We start from the raw sequence: 19,002 nt of genomic DNA, 5'->3' as shown, positions 1-19,002 counted from the left end.
GGTAATGGGAGTGATGGGGGGATGGTTCAGGTGGTAATGCAAGCAACGGTTCAGGTGGTAATGGGAGTGATGGGGGGATGGTTCAGGTGGTAATGCGAGCGATGATTCAGGAAGTAATGTGAGCGATGCGGAGCAGCAGATGAAGCTTCACTCGCTTGCCCGCCACTCATCTCCTGCTGTGCGACCTGGTTCTTAACAGGCTGCAGACTGGTACCGGTACTGGTACCAGCGAACAGAATTTAACAGCAAATGGAAAGGATTATATACTATGACTAAGTGTGATTTACTCTTGGAATGCAAGGGTGGTTTAAGAAACTAAAATCAATCAATGTAATACACCACATTAATAAAATGAAGAAAAAAAAAATCCCAGAAGATCATCTCAATTGATGCAGAAAAAGTATTTGACAAAATTCAACACTCCTTCACTACTAAAAACTGGTAATAGAAGGAAACTATCTCAGTAAAGTTAAGGCCATATATGAAAAGCCCACAGCTAGCATCATACTCAGTGTTAAAAGACTTAAAGCTTTTGCTCTAAGGTCAGGAACAAGGCAAGGATGCCCCACTTTCACTTCTATTCAACATAATACTAAAAAGTCCTAGCCAGAACAATGAGGCAAGAAAACGAAATAAAAGACACTCAAATTTGAAAGGAAGAAGTAAACTTATTTGTTTGCAGACAACATAATCTTATATGTAGAAAACCCTAAAGATTCCGCAAAAAAACCCGTTAGAACTAATAAATGAATACAGCAAGTGTGCAGAATATGAAATCAACACACAAAAATTAGCATTTTTATATACTGACAACCAATCTGGAAAAGAAATTAAGAAAACAATTCCATTTGCAATAAGCTCCAAAAGAACAAAATACTTAGGAATAAACTTAACCAAGGAGGCGAAAGACTAGTATACTGAAAACTACAAAATGTTGCTGAAGGAAATTAAAGAAGATATAAATAAATGGAAAGACATCCCATGTTCATGGACTGGAAGACTTATTAAGATGGTTAAGATGTCAATAATACCAAAAGCAATCTACAGATTTAATGCACTCCCTATCAATATCCTACCGGCATTTTGCACAGAAATAGAAAAATCCATCCTACAATTCTTATGGAATCCCAAGGGACCCCAAATAGCCATATGAATCTTGAAAAAGATGATGTGCAGTCTCGTACTTCCTGATTTCAAAACTTATTTCAAAACTACTGTACCTTTTAATTTTTGAAGTATGTGGCTACATTATCATTCAAAATAAATTTAAAATAAAAAAACCTGAAAAGCGCTATTTAAAAAAATGAAAGGGAATGAAATAAACTGCTATAAGCAAAGCAAAACATTCTGTCTGCCTGTGGCACCAGGGGCAAACTACCAGACAGAGGATGTGCCCTCTGGCTGGAAGGCTGGTGTGGCTGGTATCAATACCAATAGCCACCAGTACCACCTCCCAGCCTGGGCTCTCAGAAATGGATGGTGCTGTGTTTCAGGCATCAGCCTGGACACAGCTCATCACCACTTCTCAGGTCAGTGTCACAGGTCCTACAATGAAGACGCTGGCAGACGGAGGCTTCCCAAGAGCAGGGTCCGGCTGGGGATTCAGAGGCCGGCAGCCACGCACGCACCTGAAGGACGGCTGCTTAGTGCCCAACCCTCTGCTTACTGTCTCCCTCCTGTACACACTGAGCCGTGATCTTTGAGGGAAAGAGACCTGGATTGTGGGGGTCCCCTGAGATGCGCTGGCAGCTCATATCACAAAGTTTCCCAAAATATAAAGAATTCCTACAAACCAAAAAGAAAAACAAATGACACCAACATGTTTCAACAGGAAATACAAGTGGCTCTTAAATCTAGAGTCAGCATTGCTCGTTGGCAGCACGCTCCATCCCCAGCTCCATTTCCCAGCCATCCTGAGGACCAGTTTCATTTGAATGGCCAATTCTCACCATGAGAGTGTTCACAAAGAAACTCAACAAGAAGGCAGAGGGCTCATACTCAATTCACCCCCTCTGCTCCCCATATCAAGATGAAGAGACAGTAAGGAGCTCAATATCAAAAAAACAAACAACCCAATTAAAAAATGGGCAGAAGGGCTTCCCCGGTGGCACAGTGGTTAAGAATCCGCCTGCCAACGCAGGGGACACGGGTTCGAGCCCTGGTCCAGGAAGATCCTACATGCTGCGGAGCAACTAAGCCCGTGCGCCACAACTACTGAGCCTATGTGCTACAATTACTGAAGCCCACGTGCCTACAGCCTGTGCTCTGCAATGAGAGAAGTCACTACACTGAGAAGCCTGCACACTGCAACAAAGAGTAGCCCCCGATGACCGCAACTACAGAAAGCCTGTGCGCAGCAATGAAGACCCAATGCAGCCAAAAATAAAATACATTAAAAAAAAAAAATGGATGGAAGACCTAAATAGACATTTCACCAAAGAAGACATACAGATGGCCAAGAGGCACATGAAAAGATGCTCAACATCACTTAATTATTAGTGAAATGCAAATCAAAACTACAATGAGGTATCACCTCAATGCCAGTCAGAATGGCCATTATCAAAAAATCTAGAAACAATAAATGCTGGAAAGGGTATGGTGAAAAGGGAACCCTCCTGCACCATTGGTGGGAATGTAAATTGATACAGCTACTATGGAGAACAGTATGGAGGTTCCTTAAAAAACTAAACATAGAACTTCCATATGACCCCGCAATCCCACTACTGGGCATATACCCTGAGAAAACCATAATTCAAAAAGAGACATGTACCACAATGTTCATTGCAACACTATTTACAATAGCCAGGACATGGAAGCAACCTAAATGCCCACTGACAGATGAATGGATAACGAAGATGTGGCACATATATACAATGGAATATTACTCAGCCATAAAAAGAAATGAAATTGAGTTATTTGTAGTGAGGTGGATGGACCTAGAGTCTGTCCTACAGAGTGAAGTAAGTCAGAAAGAGAAAAACAAATACTGTACGCTAACACATATATATGGAATCTAAAAAAAAAAAAAATGGTACTGATGAACGTAGTGGCAGGGCAGGAATAAAGATGCAGACATAGAGAATGGACTTGAGGACACAGGGCGGGGAGGGGAAGCTGGGGCGAAGTGAGACTAGCATCGTCATATACACACTACCAAGTGTAAAACAAATAGCTAGTGGGAAGCAGCGGCATAGCACAGGGAGATCAGTTTGGTGCTTTGTGACCACCTAGAGGGATGGGATCGGGAGGGTGGGAGGGAGGCTCAAGAGGGAGGGGATATGGGGATATATGTATACATATAGCTGATTCACTTTGTTGTACAACACAAACTAACACAGTATTGTGAAACAATTATACTCCAATAAAGATGTATTGAAAAAAAAAAGGCATAAATTCAGAAGAGCGCTGAGGCCAGAAGGGGATGTGGCAGACAGCAGGAGTTGGCTCTGTCCAGACCTGCTCCAAGACTTCCCTGCCATACTCTTCACAGCTTGCCTTCCTGGCCTCCCTCCCAGTGGGGGTGCCCAAGTGGTCTGCTGGCTGCTGTGAAGCATGGGCTGGCTTTCCTTTTAAGAGGGTGGATGCTACTGGTACTGGCTTCCTTCTGTCTTCCTTCCTTCAGTTGGACATGAAAGCCATCTTATGACATGAGGGAGAGGCCAACAGAATCACAGAGATACAGACCTCCACTTAACTCCAAAGGACTTGTTTTGGAGGACAGAATAAAACTACTTCAGCCACCACTAGACAGGGTATCATTTACCTGCAGTTGAAAGCATTTGTCATGGATACTGGGACCCCGAGCAGACCAGTGGTTTTAGGCAGTTGGCGGAGGTAAAAAGCAGGTAGCATTGCACTGATGGTGCTCCTGGGAAGGGAGCCACAGGCTCTCCTGGACAAAGCTTGGGGTCAGCAAGAACAGCAGGAAGGAGGGGGAGAGGAGGGTGCATGGCTGGTAACCGGTGGCCTGCCTGTGCTCCCCACCCCACCTTGGCCTAGAGTGCCCACCTTCAGGCTGAGACAGAGAACCTCTATGTAGAGCTCTGGCTAATGTCTTGGGCTCAGGCCCCCAGAGTGGCAGTTGGGCACAGAGTGAGGCCCCACAACCCGGCCAAGGGTAGGGCTTTGTCAGACACGTGCTCCCCCACCCCGTAAGCAGATGGCCTGTCAGGCTTCCCCAGAGGTGAGGTGTGCTGGGAAACAGCTCGACTACTGCAGGTAATTCCGAACACCCTTCCTGTTGAGGACAGGGGACAAAGCTGGTTAAGTAGAAGCAGAACTCCAGGAGCTAATGTGCTGGGGTGAAGGACTGAGCCGGGGTGGGGGAAGGCAGGAATTCAGAGGGACACCTTGGCCTTGGGAACATGTACTGATCAGGAAGAGGCTGAGTGGGCTTCTGTCAGAGTTGAGAGCCCGGGGGACCAAAGCAGGGGCCTAAGGCCCATGAAAAGTGGGGGTCCCTGGTAAACCACCTCTTCTTTGTGCTGGTATCCCCAAGGGATGACCCGACCCTAGAATAAGGGTAAACTGGAAGGAAACCAGCCCCTGCACCAGCCAGTGCCCAGCTCTGAGAAGTCCCCAGGCAGCCCGGAAAACCTCCATCCCGACCGGGTTGAGACCCTGCAGAGCGGGTGCCTTAAGAGCTGGCACCAAAGCAAATAAAATGCCCTGTGCAAAAGCCACATCACCTGAGGCTCAAGCCATTTCTACAAGCAATTTTTCAAATACCATGTCCAGCAGACAGCTGAAAATAACCAGGCACTTGAGGAGATAAGATAACGTGAACGAGAACCAGTAGAAACATTTATAGGCAATAGAGACAGACCCACAAGGGCTCCTGATACTAGGACTATCAGACATGCAATTTTAAAATAAAATAACTAAGCTTACTGTGCTCAAAAGACTAAAATGAAAATTTCAAGGAGAATTAGAACTATAAAAAATGATGGAGCAGATTTTAAGAAGGGAGGACATGCTATCTCTCTGATGATGAGGGAAATGAAAGGGAAGCTATAACCAAAGACAGCCTCTAAGTAAAGTCCACAGAATGAATGAAAGACATAGACTGAGAGCTTTGTGAGACTTGAAAGCACCAAGGCAGGATCCCGAAAGAACTTACAAAGCAATGGAAATCGGACTGGCGGCAGTTTTAGCAACAGCAGCAAATGCTAAAAGTCTGTGGCACAATATCTTCAAAATTAAAGAGAACTGATTTTGAATTTAGGATTCTAGTAACCAACTAAATTAACATCTACAGCAACAAAATAAAAAATGGAGGCCAAGTACACACCAAGACCTCCAGAGTCCTCCCAGGACTAACCCTCCAATCTTTCACCTCTTTTACCCTCCCATCACCTCTGCTCAGCTGCTCCTTTTACACTCGAGCCCTCATACCTCAGGGCCTTTGTCCTCACTGTTCCCTCTGCCTGGATGTTCTTCCCCCAGATATCTGCGGGGCTTCCTCCCTTACCTCCTCTGATCTCTATCAATCAGTCAGTGCTTCCTCGATCACTGGATGTAAAACAGCACCCCATCAGCACTCCGCACCCCTGCCCTCTTCATTGGTGTTCACAGGACCCATCCCCGTCAACACATTACATGTACTTACTCATTTGTCTCCAATCTGCCTCTGTCCCCATGAAGGCGGGGCCCCTGAGCCTTGCTCGCTGCAGCCGGCTGCCGAGCTACACCTGGCCAGAGTGGGGCTCCACCAGCAGCTGCCCAACGGCTGAGTGAAGCAGTGGAGTGAACCGTGCCCCCAGTTCCCCGTCAACCTCTTCCTTGCCCAAGTCGATCAATGCACTCTACCCACTTGTGTGAGCCACAGTCTCATCTGTGCAATTTCATTATGTTCATTATTCTCTTTCCCTCACCTGCTCCACATCCAACCACCCACCCGCCCAGTCTTGTAGGTTTTGCCTCCAAAATACATCTTGAATCTGCTTCCTCTCCCTTCTCTGTGGCTGCCACATGGATCCAAGTTGTCTTCAGCTACTGCCAGGTCTGCCTTGTCCTGATTGCTCTGCTACATCAGCGCCAACTCCTCTGCCGGCTCCCGCTGCCCTAGACTAAACCCCAGCTCCTCACAAGGTCCCAGGGATCCACCTCCTGCCCTCTCTGGGCTCACGTCACACCCTCTCCTCTGCCAACGATGTTCCAACCACAGCGGCCTCCATGGGCCAAGCCCTCTGCACTTCTGTCACCTCTACCAGCACATTCCCCGGTCTCCACAGAGCAGGCTCATTCCTGTCCTGGGGTTTCATCCTGAAAGTCCTCTTCCGAGGTCTCCCCGCCGCATTCTCCCAGGCACATCCGTCATTGCTCTGTTGACTGAACTGCTTACTCGCTCACGTCTGCCTCCTGACCGGACTATGAGCCTCACTACTAACAAATCCACAGCCCCCGGCAGGCAGCTTTCCCAGCACAGGCGTGTGGCTGAGTGGACGCTCCCTCAGCCCCTGATGCCAAGGGCTCCTGCCAGGGTGGGTGGGCTGGCAACTCGCCCTCTCTCTGATGCCGGCAGTGTGCTGGAAGAGTGTAACAGGGAAGAATTTCACAGCATTTTGGCTTACTTTTCAATTTCCACCTTTACTTTTCAGGAGAGATTTCTTGTGGCAAAAAGGAAAGTGGCACTTACCACTACTGTTGACTCCCATTGGCTTCCAGTGGAGGAGTGAACAGGCCCCAGTAAGTCCTTGCATATTTCTCGGAGTCGGTATTCAAACCCTAATTACAGAAAACAAAAAACAAAACAAAACAGAAATAGGAACACATTAAAAAAAGAAATAAAGTCAAGAACAGGCTAAGTTGTTGTGTACATCAAAGCAGAAAGAACAGACACTCACTTTGTTGCCTCCTTGTCTCAGTTCAGCGCTCAGAGGCCATAGCGAGAGGCTCTGACTCACCCCCCCAATCCCGGGAAACACACGCAGTGGCCGCTGTGTGCTGGGCCAGGGAAAACGAGATGTGGAAGCTCTGGGACAGACCCCCCAAGGGGGTGGAGAATGTGGGGGCTGTGGGAGGAGGGGAGTGGGCTGAGGGGGCCTACTGGAGAGGAGGTGGGGGCAGACGCGCAGGGTCAGGTGGTGTCCTTCGGGAGAAGATGGGCGTGGGAATGAATTTGGGCGGAGGAGACGGAGGAGGAGTTGGGGCTACGGCACAGCCGCGGGGAGCGCCAGCCACGCTGGAGGCAGAATCGGGGGCAGCCGAGGCCACAGGGAATGGAGGAAATCAGCCAGTGATGAGGGTGGAACCTGAGGATGCTTAGAGGAGAGCTGGTGTCCCTGTGAAGCTCGAGTCCTCCTCCCCGCGGGGAGGAAGGAGGGACAGAGAGGGTAGGGGAGTTGTGTGCGGGCCCTGGGCCATATGCGCGTGAAGATGGAGAAAGAGAAGCAAGTGGTGGAGGTGAGGTGTCCCCTACAGGGGCAGCCCCAGTGAATTGAAACCCAGGATGGAGGAAACCAGAGAGGAGCCGGAGGCAGGCTTTCCGGGGGTACGGGGGTGAGGCCACACGTGACCTGAGTGCCCGGCAGAGGCACAAGGTTGCAGGAACACCGAGTGTTTATTAAGTCTGGGTGGGATGAGTCCATACTGAACTCATCCCTGGGATCTGTGGGGGACGGGTCCGGCAACGTGACGGGCGAATTCTGCGAGTTATACCCGTAGAGGTCGGGCAAGTTTTTCTGTCTTTTCCGTAATTTGTTTTCTCTAAATCATGAACAAAACAGGGGAGGAGTTGAAAGCAAAGCAAGAAAGGCAGGAGAGGGTGTGGGGGTGCCGGCTCCGTGACCAGGCCCAGGCTGTGTGGTGACACAGGGAGAACTGGGGAGGGCCATCCCCAGGCCACGGCCCTGGAGGCCAAGCTCAAGCGGAGGGAAGCTGGCAAGGCCGGAGCCCACGCCTGCCTCCCAGGGAGTCAAGAGGCTGTGGGAGGTCACGTCTTCCAACACCCTGCTGTCTGCTGACCCACACGAGGAGCGGGGCGGGGCGAGGAGGGGGATCCTGGGACGGGGACATGCGTGTAAGAGCCCTGGTGGGGAAAGCTGGGCTGGAGGGCCGAGGGGAGGTGCTGGACAGCAAGCTGGCCCTTCCAGGGAGGAGAAGGAGAGGTACAGGGCCACCGATGCTCTGAGGGGGCAACGAGGTCAGGGGGAGCTGAGCCTGTGTCTGTGAGTCCTCTGCCCCCACACCCTCCTGCCGCCAATCCTTGTGGCCTCAGGGGCTGCTCGGTTCAGCCCGTGGTGGGGCGGGACACCTGCTGAGCTGCCCACCTCACTGACTTGGGAGCGGGAGGGCAGGGCCCCAGGGGGCGACCACGGGAAGCCGGGAGGCAGGACAGAGCCCAGGCTGCTGCACCTGGGCCCTGACACTCGGGCCCTCGGGAGGGTCCCGTTGGGACAGGGACTGAGTGGGGCCCGGGAGGACAGAAGGACCACCGAGAAGCTCACCTTCGTTCACGAGGTATCGCACGTAGAGGAGGAGCCAGTGGCGGTACTCGTGGCTGGAGCGCAGGGTGAGCGCTGCAGCGACCTGGCTCTCCAGGTAGGCCAGGGTGGTCTCCTGCTGCACCATGTGAGGCACGGAGAAGAGCCGGGCTGCCTGCCTCCCCGAGCTGCTGGGGTGGGGAGGGGCAGATATCAGACTCCACGGCGGCCCAACCGCCCCCAGGTACTGCTGTTCTGCACCTCCCATCTAGCCCCTGAGGGGACAGGCCAGCAGCCCAGGCCCCCACCCAAAGTGCAGCCCAACATGGGGATCCATGACCCGCAGCCCCTCAGACTGCCGCCCAGGTCTTGAAGTGACAGAGCTGTGACCCTGCACCCTGAGACAGTGCTCACTGTGGCTCCCAGCCCTCGGCAGCCCCAGCCCAGCCCTGTGAGTGCCGCTGGGCTCAGGCAGTCAGAAGGCAGGCCTCGGAGGGACCACGTCCACACAGCCAGCCGGATGCCTCCCCTGCACCCGGGTCACCTACGTGGAGGCGCGGCCCTGGACTATGGCTAAGGGTCCCGAGCACAGCATGGCGTCCTGGGGTGGCAGGCTGCTCCTGAAGTCTGCACACTGGGCCAGGGAGTCCTGTTTGTCAGAAACCAGGTTCCTGGGGAGGCAAAGGCAGGAGCAGAACTCAGGGAAACCAGGAGGCCCAGCAGAGGCAGGCGGCAAGGGGCACTGAGGGAGCCGAGGTCCCTGTATGCCCATGTGGGGCCTCCTTACTCGGACACTCTGGCCCTGGGTCTTAGGTCCTGGGGGCAGGGGGCGAGTATGCCTGGGATGCTAGTCTGTCTGGGAGCCCATGTCCTGCGGCCCTCGGAAGCAGCTGAGGATTCCCAGCGTCCAGCCTCCCAGAGCTCACACAGCATCCCAGGCATCAGTACCTCACATTCTCTGGACCCTTCACACAATTTAAAAACAGCCTGGTGCCTACAGAGTCCACATTTCCCTTCTCAAATAACCAGCTTGTTTCCATTATTATACTAATCACATACAATACACGATATTTTCCAATTTGGAGGAGCAGGGAGTGGGGATTTTGAGGGTTGCTGCTTTTTTTTTTTTTAACTCAAGAAAGAGATCTCAGTCTGAGGATAAACTTGTGTCCGGCAACCCTTAACAGAGACAGGCTGGATGATGGCACACTTGGGCCTGAAGGAGCAAGGTGCAGGCAAGAGAAAACTTCTGACTGGCTGGTACACGAGGTACACCCTTCCTAACTCTGGGTTAAGATCTCTGATGTACAAAGAAGTTTTACAGGTACTTCCCTGCTTAGGACTCCATGCTTCCTATGCAGGGGGCCCAGGTTCGATCCCTAGTTGGGGAACTAAGATCCGTGAGACATGCAGCACGGCAGAAAAAAAAAAAAGAGGTTTTACAAATATAGAAAAGGACTCCAAAATGGACAGAGCAAAGGTACAGACCTCACACGTGGTGAGTGACAGTGCAGCCCCACTAATGCACCAAGCCAGTTGGAAGTGTCCCTTGGCTCCGACTAAGCTACAAAAACAGCAGGGCTGGATGAGGCTGCCGTGAAGCTGACGGCACCTACGGAGGCCAGGCTGGAACTACTCATCAACAACCATAAAAGTTCAAATGTCTGCTCCAGACAAAGTGACCCCCGGGGAACAGTGGAGGGGAAGGACAGCGTCCCTGTGCACGGGTCTGAGGGCAGAGAGGCAGGGGGCCGGCAGGGATGGGGGCTGCACTGTGGCCTCCACTCTGGCCAGACTCCCAGGAGAAGCGGGCCAGGCGGGGCCCTTGCTGGCTGTGCTGGGTTCTGGCTCAGATGGACCCTCCATGGGGCAGGGCTCAGGGCGGCATGCTTACCACGCAGACAGTGATGGGTTGAAGCAGTAGGCCTTCCCGTCCGACAGGTTCATCACGGGGATTCCATGCTGCGTCAGCAAGATCTGTGACACCGTCATGTCACTTCCTAGGGAGACACCAAGAAGGGGTTCCAGCGTATTCCCGTCAGCGGGCGCCACGGCTCCCGCAGCTCTAGCCATGCAGAAGGGACCCCAGAGCCTGCTCTCCATCTCAGTTGAGCAGAGCCCTTTGTGCCAGACCTGGACTTGAGCTGCCCGCCCCCAATCCCACCCCAGGGATGGGGCGGCCCCCGGCCAGGCTCACCTGCCAAGATGGAGTGTAGGGACTCTTCCTTCACCACCACTATCTGCCTGTGCACATCCCTGGGGGAGAGAGGAGCAGCTCACCCTCCAGCCGGGCCCGAGGGCCTGTGTGCCGGGGTGGGGGCGACCCTCCCTGAAGCAAGGGGCACCCGCACAGCCGCTCCCGCCCTGCCTCTCACCAGACGGACAGCGTGGCTGTGGCGGTGAGGGCCATGACGTAGGAGCCAGTGCAGTGCAGGGTGGAGATCGGGGATGGCAGCAGGATGGGAGGGAGGAGGCGTCGACCACAGGTGGAGAACACGGACAGCATCCGCTTTTCACAGGCGACACACACCACGTCACTGGGGGAGCAGGGGGCTGGCATCAGGGGGGCTGGGAGCTCTGGTGGCCCCGAGATGCAGGGACAGAGCCAGGTGGGCGGCACAGCTGATGGTGCCTACTGGAGACCTCTGCCTGGAGATGGAGTCCTCTCCCCCATGTGGTGGCTCAGGCTTTTCTGGGTTCACACGGAACTGCCCCCAGGGAGCACATGCCCGAGGACCAGCGGCCCTGACAGTGAGCCAGGAAGCAGACCTCACTGCTCGGGAGCAGCTGCAGAGCGCCCCCCCCCGACAGACTCGTAGCTGAGACCAGCCAGAGCGGCCCTGGGAGGCCTCTGCCCAGACAGGCCGGGGGGAGTGTGGGGACGACAGGGTGCATCTCTCACAGGGGGCGCCCAGCTGTGCTCAGAAGGCCTTCGAGACCGGGGTGGGAGAGACATGTCGCTCCCTGAGCGAGGAAGGCTTCACCACGAGTGTATCGGCGCAGTCTCGTGTCTCTCCTCTGAGCACCCACTAGGCCCCTTGGCTCTGCCCGGCACAAGCAGGCTCTGCCTTCCTAGTGGGGTCTCCTGGGGTGAGAGCAAGCCTAGAGCGAGGCCAGAGCCTCAGACCCCAGGCAGTGGGAGTAGGCGTGCAGCCAGCACAGCAAGGTCCAGCCCAGCAGCCCACTGGAACCCTGCTCCAAATCACTTCTGGGCCGTCAGCCGGTGCCTATGGTCCACACGGGCAGCCAGCTCACAGCGAGGTCAGCCAAGGAAGAGGCTGTGGGTCCCTGTGTTCTGTCTGCTCGTCCCTGTGGTCAGGGTGCACCTGCAGCAAGCCCGCTGCCAGGGATGCCGAACCTCTGGAGCTGCGGTGCCGGGGGCAGGTTTGCACGCTGGGCTGGGGCCTGGCTGGCCGCTTGGCCGGACTCTCCAGCAGCCTCTAGGTCACATGGGGAGGCTGTGCTGACACACCTGGCCCTCAGCTGGGGCGTGCCAACTGCCTTGGGACCAGGGACGAAGAGGAAGCCCCAGGGGACGGAGGGAGGAACAGAACGGTGGTTCCGTCCAGGCCCAGCACCTGGCTCGCTCAGGGCCAGGGTCACAGACATTGGTGAGAGTGTTTCACATGCAGCCTCATGATAAAGGATTCCGGGCCTAATGAAAACGACCAAATCTAAGCTGAAAGCTTTGTAAGACCCTCGTAGGGGTACTGAGCACACAATCCCGACTGGGGCCATACGTCCCCGGGTCCTCTTTCCAGATGGAGCATGTGCGGGGCCACCTCCAGGGGTGGTGGAAAGACACTGGGTGACTGACCACCGAATTCAGGTCTCCCCCAAAAGGGCAGATCTGGAAAGGGCTGGCCTTGGGACTCTGAGGACAGTCAGAAGTCCATGCTGACTTCCTTGGATGAAAACCTGGGGTCCAGAGAAAAGGCCAGCCAAGGTCAGAGAGAGGCAGGCAGAGCTCGGCCTGGAAATGGAGACTTCAGGAATCTGACTAAAATGCCCAGGGGGCTTAGGTGACCCTCCAGGACTCAGTTTCCTCTCCTGTAACAGAGGGGTGATGGTGCCACCTTCATGGGGTGCCCCAGGAACTCGGATGACTCAGGCACCAGCTCAGTCCCGAGCGAGGCTAGGTATAGGCCTCCCTCAGACAGGCCACCTCCCAGGACAGCCCAGTGCCCCACAGCGCAGTGCGGGGTCTTGCTTTACGTTAAATGCCGGTGGGGTGGAGACCCCTGCTCTTACCAGCTGCCGGCAGCAGTGAGGATCCGGCTGGTGAGCACCGTCTCCCACTCCTTCCCTTCCCGGCTGCACTTCAGGCGGCTCAGCTTTATGCCCCCCACGGCCGTCACCTCGTTCTCCACCTCGATGTACATGGAGGGGTCGGAGCTCACCTGGGGGAGAGAAGCAAACAGAACGTTTTCAGCAGCAGTGGCCTCAGACGTGGGCCACGGACAGAGGGAAGGACACGCAAGGGTGGAACAGAGCTGCCAGCCAACAGCAGGCTGGGGGTGGGGGTGGTCACAGGGCAGGACAGGGGGCCAGAGGTCCCAACGTGCAGCACCCAGGGCAGGGCAAGTCCCAGGAGCTGGTGTCCACCTTGTCCTCTGTGCAGTGGAGCAGAGAATTGGTGTCACAGCTAAAGACCTCAAAGCCTCCGGATCCCACCACCTCCTCTCACAAGGGAGGATGCAGAGGAGGCAAGCAACCGGCCAAGAGAATACGGCACAGAAGGACCCCAGCCCGCTCGGGGGGACATGGGTCTCCTGACTCCGAACTGAAGGATCTTCAAAGACTGTCAGATTTGGCCAGAACAGAGGCTGTGTCGGCACTTGGGGGAAAGGTCTGGAAAGCCCTTAGGCCCTCCAGCTCCTTGGCAGTGCACCTTGGCATGCACACTGGAGTCCAGTGTCACTGACAGGAGGGTCGCCAGAAAAGCGTGGGGAGACGTGTGCAGTTCAGCACCAGCTCCACACGGGCTCAGCCTCGTGTTTTGTGTCTGGGGAGCAGACAGGCAGATACCCCACGTGGGACCTAGGTGAGCGGTTCGTACTTGTGTGGCCACACAGTGGGTGAGCTGGGGTGGAGGGTTGGCTGTGGCTGGGGGCTGGGCCCCCAGAAACCAAGAACAGCCCCACACAGCACTCCGCAAGGAAGGCCCTGGGGTGAGGGGGGCCGGCTGAGTTTGGGAGGGGGATTTGTGCAAGAACAACCAGGGGACCCCACCCTTAGACCCAGAAGGACCGGTCCACCTGCCCCCTGGCAGCCCTGAGGGGCAGCCTGGGCTAGGGCAGCGTGCAGCCCAGGCTGGGGCAGCGTGCAGCCCACCTGCATGTGGGGTTCTAAACGGTTTCCCGAGGACATGAACCTGAGCTAAGGTATAGAGGGTGGGAGATGACGGTGTGTGCAAGGCCTGGTACGGGTGCTGGGCTGAGCGGCCAGAGGGCCTCTGGGGATAAGGACTACTTGCTGTAGATCTGTGTTTTGAACAAGCCCGTAGTTAGAAGATTCCACTCGAGACCTTGAAAGGCCCTGATGATGACCCCACGCTGGGCACTAGGAAGTGGACAGGCCAGCAGGCTGGTCAAGAGACAGACCAGTGCCACACGGTCCCATGGGCTGAGCCCACGGCCAAGAGTGGAGATCGAGGAGGCTTCCAGGAAAAGGAACACCTGGGGCAGGTCTTGAAGGAGCTGGGCACCCAGAAGATGGAGGGTAAAGCCATGGAGGAGAGGCGTGGGGGCTGGGGAAGTGAGGGGTCCCAGAGAAGAGGCCAGCCTTCTTGTTAAGATTGGGTGGCTGCTCTGCTCAGCCACAACTTCCCCCAGAAGGTGATGGAGAGCCACTTGAAAGCAGCCCCAAGTCTGTGACAATTCAGGGTTTACAGCCCCCAGGGGGTGGGGGTGGGCAGGCGGACAAAAAGAAGGTGCAGGCTCAGGAGGGAGGGAGGCGGAGGTCTGCTCACCTGCAGGGTGAAGGCTCTCTGGGGGCCCGGCATGGGCAGCTTCAGCGCAGCTGCTGGGACAGACAAACACACGGCGTCCTTCTCTGCGGTCAGGGCAGCTGGGGACTGCAAGAGCAGAGATGTCCCTGAGCCCTGCCCGGCACTGGAGGGCAGTGCCAGGTAAAGGTGAGTCACCAGAGGTGAGGCTGGGCCTGCTACCTGGGTGTTTCCACCCTCTGTGAGGGCAGATGAACGCTACAGAGACCCCTGCTGCAGAGACGAGGCAGCTGACCCCAGGGAGGGGCTCAAGGACTCTGGGTGGGTCGGGGCAGTTCTGGAGGTATACGTGTCCACGCCAGCTGTTCCCACACCGATGAGGCACGCGGGGCCCCCCTTCTTCCCCAGGGCATATGCAGGCCCCCACACCGAGCTCAGGAGGTGGGGTGGGGGCAGCACCAGCCTGCCAGCCTCACCTGCACAGACAGGGACATGGGCAAGAGCCGCGAGTCCTTCCGAGGCCGCCCTTTCTTCTTCTTCTCCACCGTTTCCACCTCGAGCTCCAGCTTCCGCTTGGAGAGTGAGGAGGGCTTGGCCACAGGGACCTTCTCGTCGCTGTCACTGCTGCTCTCCAGGACATCCCGGGGCCGCAGCTCCTTCACAAGGCTCTGCTCTTTCAACCTGCACAAACACAGACACCCGTGGCTTTTCCACAGGACTACTAGTTTCATGATAATCAATAAAATCCATACTCATCCCCAAAAGTTAACAAATTAAAAAAGTAGGAGAGGACTTCTGGTTTCTGCTCTAAGATGCAAACAGCTTGGGAGTCGTCATTCTCACTCTTAAAATAAGAGGAAAACTGAAAACCTGTATACCAACAACTCTTCTTAGACCCACCAGAGAAACAGCTGCCCTGACAACTGGAGACAAGGCAAAGACATAAAACCGCCTGGAGCCCCCACCAGGGAGGGAGGAGGGCACCCACACTTGCGTTAGTTTTATCTCCAGGAGCTCCACCAGTTGTCATGGGTGGAGATCAGGAATGGAGGGCTCCTCCCATATGCTTTGGGCTGAGGAAGGGGAAAGCAACCACTCTGAAACATACCCAGAGTCCTGTTCTCCTTAACAAAAGCCTTCCCCCAAGGAAAACTACTTTACTGAGTATGATGTGACCTGGGGGCAGGGCAATCAACCAACTCCAGCCTAGCCCGCCTCCACACGCACTAAGAAACTCTCTTGAAGGTCATAGGCCAGGGACTCTGGCCCAACAACAACACAGGAGACAATCATGAGACTAGAGAGTGCTTCTCCTCCCCAATACCTCACAAAATCAACAGGGCCCCCGTGTAATAAGAACACTAGATCACAACTAAGAGAACTGCAAGACACAGACTCCATTTAACAAGGAGTTTCTAGGGAAACTCAAGGAAAACAGGGAGAGAAAAGCAAAGACACCAGAAGAAATGGAAGCCTCTAACACCTGCAGCTTCAGGAGACAGTAAATAAGACCTAATTCTTATCAGGTAAACAAAACCTCACATTAAAGACCTTTTACCCCCAGTTCCTATTACTTAGTACATTATGTCCAGGTTTCAACAAAAATTACAAGACACGATAAAAGGCAAAACAAAACAAAATCAAACAAAAACCCAAAATGAAACAGTCTCGAGATGAAGCAGGATCAGAGCCAGAGTCAGACATGGCAGCAATTTTGGAATTATGAGGCCAGGATTTTTAAATAACTTATTAATATGTTAAGGGCTCTAATGGAAAAATCAGGACTACACACAAGAACAGATGGATCATATAAGCAAAGAGAATTTAATAATAATAATAGCTAAGACTTTTTCAAAATTAATGAAAGATACCAAACCACAGATCTCAGCTGCTCAGAGAACACTAAGTAGAATAAATACCAAAAAATCCACACCTACCTACACATAACATAAACTGCAGCAAACCAAAGACAAACAGAAACTCTTGAGAGAAGCAGAGGGAAAAATACACTTCAGCTAATAAGGGACAGAATAAAGATTACAACAGACCTCTCTTCAGAAACCATTCAAGCAAAAACTGACTGAAGTGAAACATATAAGGTGTTAAAAACAAACCCACCAACCTAGAATTCTGTATCCACTGAAATTATATCTCAAAAATGAAAGAGAAATAAAGGTTTTCTCAGACAAAAACAACAAAAAGACACTAGAGGAAATGTGTTGCCAGCAGAACTGCCTTGCAAGAAATGTTAAAAGAAGTTCTTCAGAGAGAAGGAAAATGATACACGTCAGAAACTTAGATCTGCATGAAGAAAGTGCTAGAGAAAGAATAAGTACTGTAAGAATTTTTATTTGTCTTATTCTTAATTAAAAGATAACTTTTTGGGAATTCTCTGGCAGTCCAGTGGTTAGGACTCTTTGCTCCAAATGCAGGGGGCCTGGGTTTGATCCCTGGTTGGGGAACTAAGATCCCACATACCACAATAAGCACGTGTGCCACAACTACTGAGCCCGTGAGCTCTAGAACTCAAGCGCTGCAACTAGAGAAGCCCGAGTGCCGTAACAAAGACCCAGTGCAGCCAAAATTAATTAATTAGTTTAAAAAAAGAACAAATCACATTCTCTAAATAAGAAATAAAAAATAGAACATAATCATATTATAAAAAAAATCCCTGGTCGGGGAACTAAAATCCCACAGGCCACACACACACACACACACACACACACACACACACACACACATACAAGTGAAAGATAACTTTGTTCAAACTAGTAACAGCAACAATGTATTGGATGATAAGTGAAATAAATAAACAGTAGCAATGTTATATGTCTTGGAAAGAAAGAATTGGGAATATTTTGTTAACAGGCACCTGCACTACCCTTCAGCACTATAACATTATTTGAAAGTGTATTTAGTTATAAATGTTTATTTCAAACTGTAGGGCAACCACTAAAAAAAAATTTAAAAAGCGGTACAGTTGACATGCTAAGAGAGACAATGGAAGAGATACATTATCTTACTATCTAAGATATTCTTAGATAATGCTAAGAGATAATATAAGAGAGAGAAAATGGAATCATACCAAAAACATGCTCAATTAAAACCAGAGAAGGCAGAAGAAAAAGGGGGAGACCAAAATCGTTAAGAATATGGTAGATATTAATTCACTATATCAATAATCACTTTAAATATAAATATAAATATTCCAAATATACCAATTAAAAGAAACTGACAAAAATAATGAAAAAGAAAACCCAAGTATATGTTGTCTACAAGAAATTCAGCTTAAATATAAAGACATAAATTAAAAGTAAAGGCTGGTTCCAACTATATGACATTCTGGAAAACAAAAAACTATGGAAATAGTAAAAAAAAAATATCAGTTATTGCCAGCGGTTGGGAGGAGAGAGGGATGAACAGGCAGAATGCAGAGGATTGTTAGGTCAGTGAAACTATTTTGTATGATACCATTATGGTGGTAGATAAATGTCCTTATACACTGTCCAAACCCACAGAATGCACAACACCAAAGGTGAACACTTAATGTAAACTATAGACTTTGGGTGATAATGATGTGTCTGTGTAGTTTTATTGGTTGTAACCAATGTATCACTCAGATGTGGGATGTCAATAGTTAAGGCAGAGGGGTATATGAAAACTCTCTGTACTTTCTGTACAATTTTGCTGTGAACCTTAAACTGTTCAAAAAAAATAAGTCTACTCTTTAAAAAAAGGGATGGAGAAGGACATGCCACACTAACACTAATTAAAAGAAAGCTGGAGTAGCTGTATTAATCTCAGACAAAGCAGTCATCAGAGTAAGGAAAATTATCAAGAATAAAGACAGGCATTATATGATGATAAGAGGGTCGATTTTCCAAGAAGACATAGCAATCCTTAATATGCATACATCTAACAACAGAGTGTGTCAAAATACATGTGGAAAAACTGATAGAACTGGAAGAAGAACTAGACAAGTCCACTATTATAGCTGGAGATTTCCATATACCTCTATCAGTAATGAACAGATCCAGGAGACAGAAAATCAATGAGGACATAATTAATTAACAGTACCATCATTCACTGTATTTAATTGACATTTATAAAATACTTCATTTATCAATAGCAGAATATACATTATTCTCAAGATCACATGGAATATTCACTAGTATAGACCATATTCTGGGTCATAAAATATACTCTAACAAATATAAAAGAACAGAAATCATACAAAGTGTGCTTCAAGACCACAACAGAATTAAAGTAGACATCAATAACAAAGTCAGAAAACACACATCTTTCATGATTAAACAACATTTCTAAATAACACATGGATCAGAGAAAAAGTCTCAAAAGAAATTTTAAAATATGGAATTAAATGAAAATGAAAACACAATGTCAGACTTTATGGGATACAGTGAAAGCAGTGCTTAGAGGGAAACTTATTGCAGAGAATGCATAAATTAGAAAAAAAGAAAGACCTGAAATAACTTCACCTTTAGGAACTAGAAAAAGATGAGCAAGCAGTAGAAAATTAATAATAAAAATAATAAAAAATAAAATAATATTAAATAATAATAAATAAAAATAATATTAATGCAAGAATAAGCAAAATAATGTAAAGCAAGC

General features: G+C 51.1%; 1 protein-coding gene across 7 annotated transcripts in view; it reads right to left on the bottom strand.

Moving 5' to 3' along the window:
- LOC114894921 (protein HIRA) overlaps window positions 1-19,002 on the bottom strand; it is a 74,375-nt gene that overhangs the window by 4,734 nt on the left and 50,639 nt on the right. For 6 of the 7 annotated variants that reach the window (XM_029222096.1, XM_029222124.1, XM_029222130.1 and 3 more), the window contains 9 exons: window positions 14,847-15,051; window positions 14,395-14,499; window positions 12,675-12,823; window positions 10,799-10,960; window positions 10,621-10,679; window positions 10,318-10,423; window positions 8,972-9,094; window positions 8,448-8,614; window positions 6,638-6,726 (listed from right to left, as the gene is read on the bottom strand). In XM_029222096.1, coding sequence (XP_029077929.1) covers window positions 6,638-6,726; window positions 8,448-8,614; window positions 8,972-9,094; window positions 10,318-10,423; window positions 10,621-10,679; window positions 10,799-10,960; window positions 12,675-12,823; window positions 14,395-14,499; window positions 14,847-15,051 — 1,165 coding nt within the window. The remainder of the gene's footprint in view (window positions 1-6,637; window positions 6,727-8,447; window positions 8,615-8,971; window positions 9,095-10,317; window positions 10,424-10,620; window positions 10,680-10,798; window positions 10,961-12,674; window positions 12,824-14,394; window positions 14,500-14,846; window positions 15,052-19,002) is intronic. The other variant, XM_029222106.1, reaches the window with a different exon arrangement.

Source organism: Monodon monoceros, unplaced genomic scaffold (assembly GCF_005190385.1).
Source record: "Monodon monoceros isolate NGI ecotype Baffin Bay Population unplaced genomic scaffold, NGI_Narwhal_1 Super_Scaffold_1, whole genome shotgun sequence".
In the NCBI taxonomy this organism is placed as follows: Eukaryota; Metazoa; Chordata; class Mammalia; order Artiodactyla; family Monodontidae; genus Monodon; species Monodon monoceros.
The sequence above is the reverse complement of the archived record's forward strand: the minus strand, read 5'-3'. Positions and strand labels throughout refer to the sequence as shown.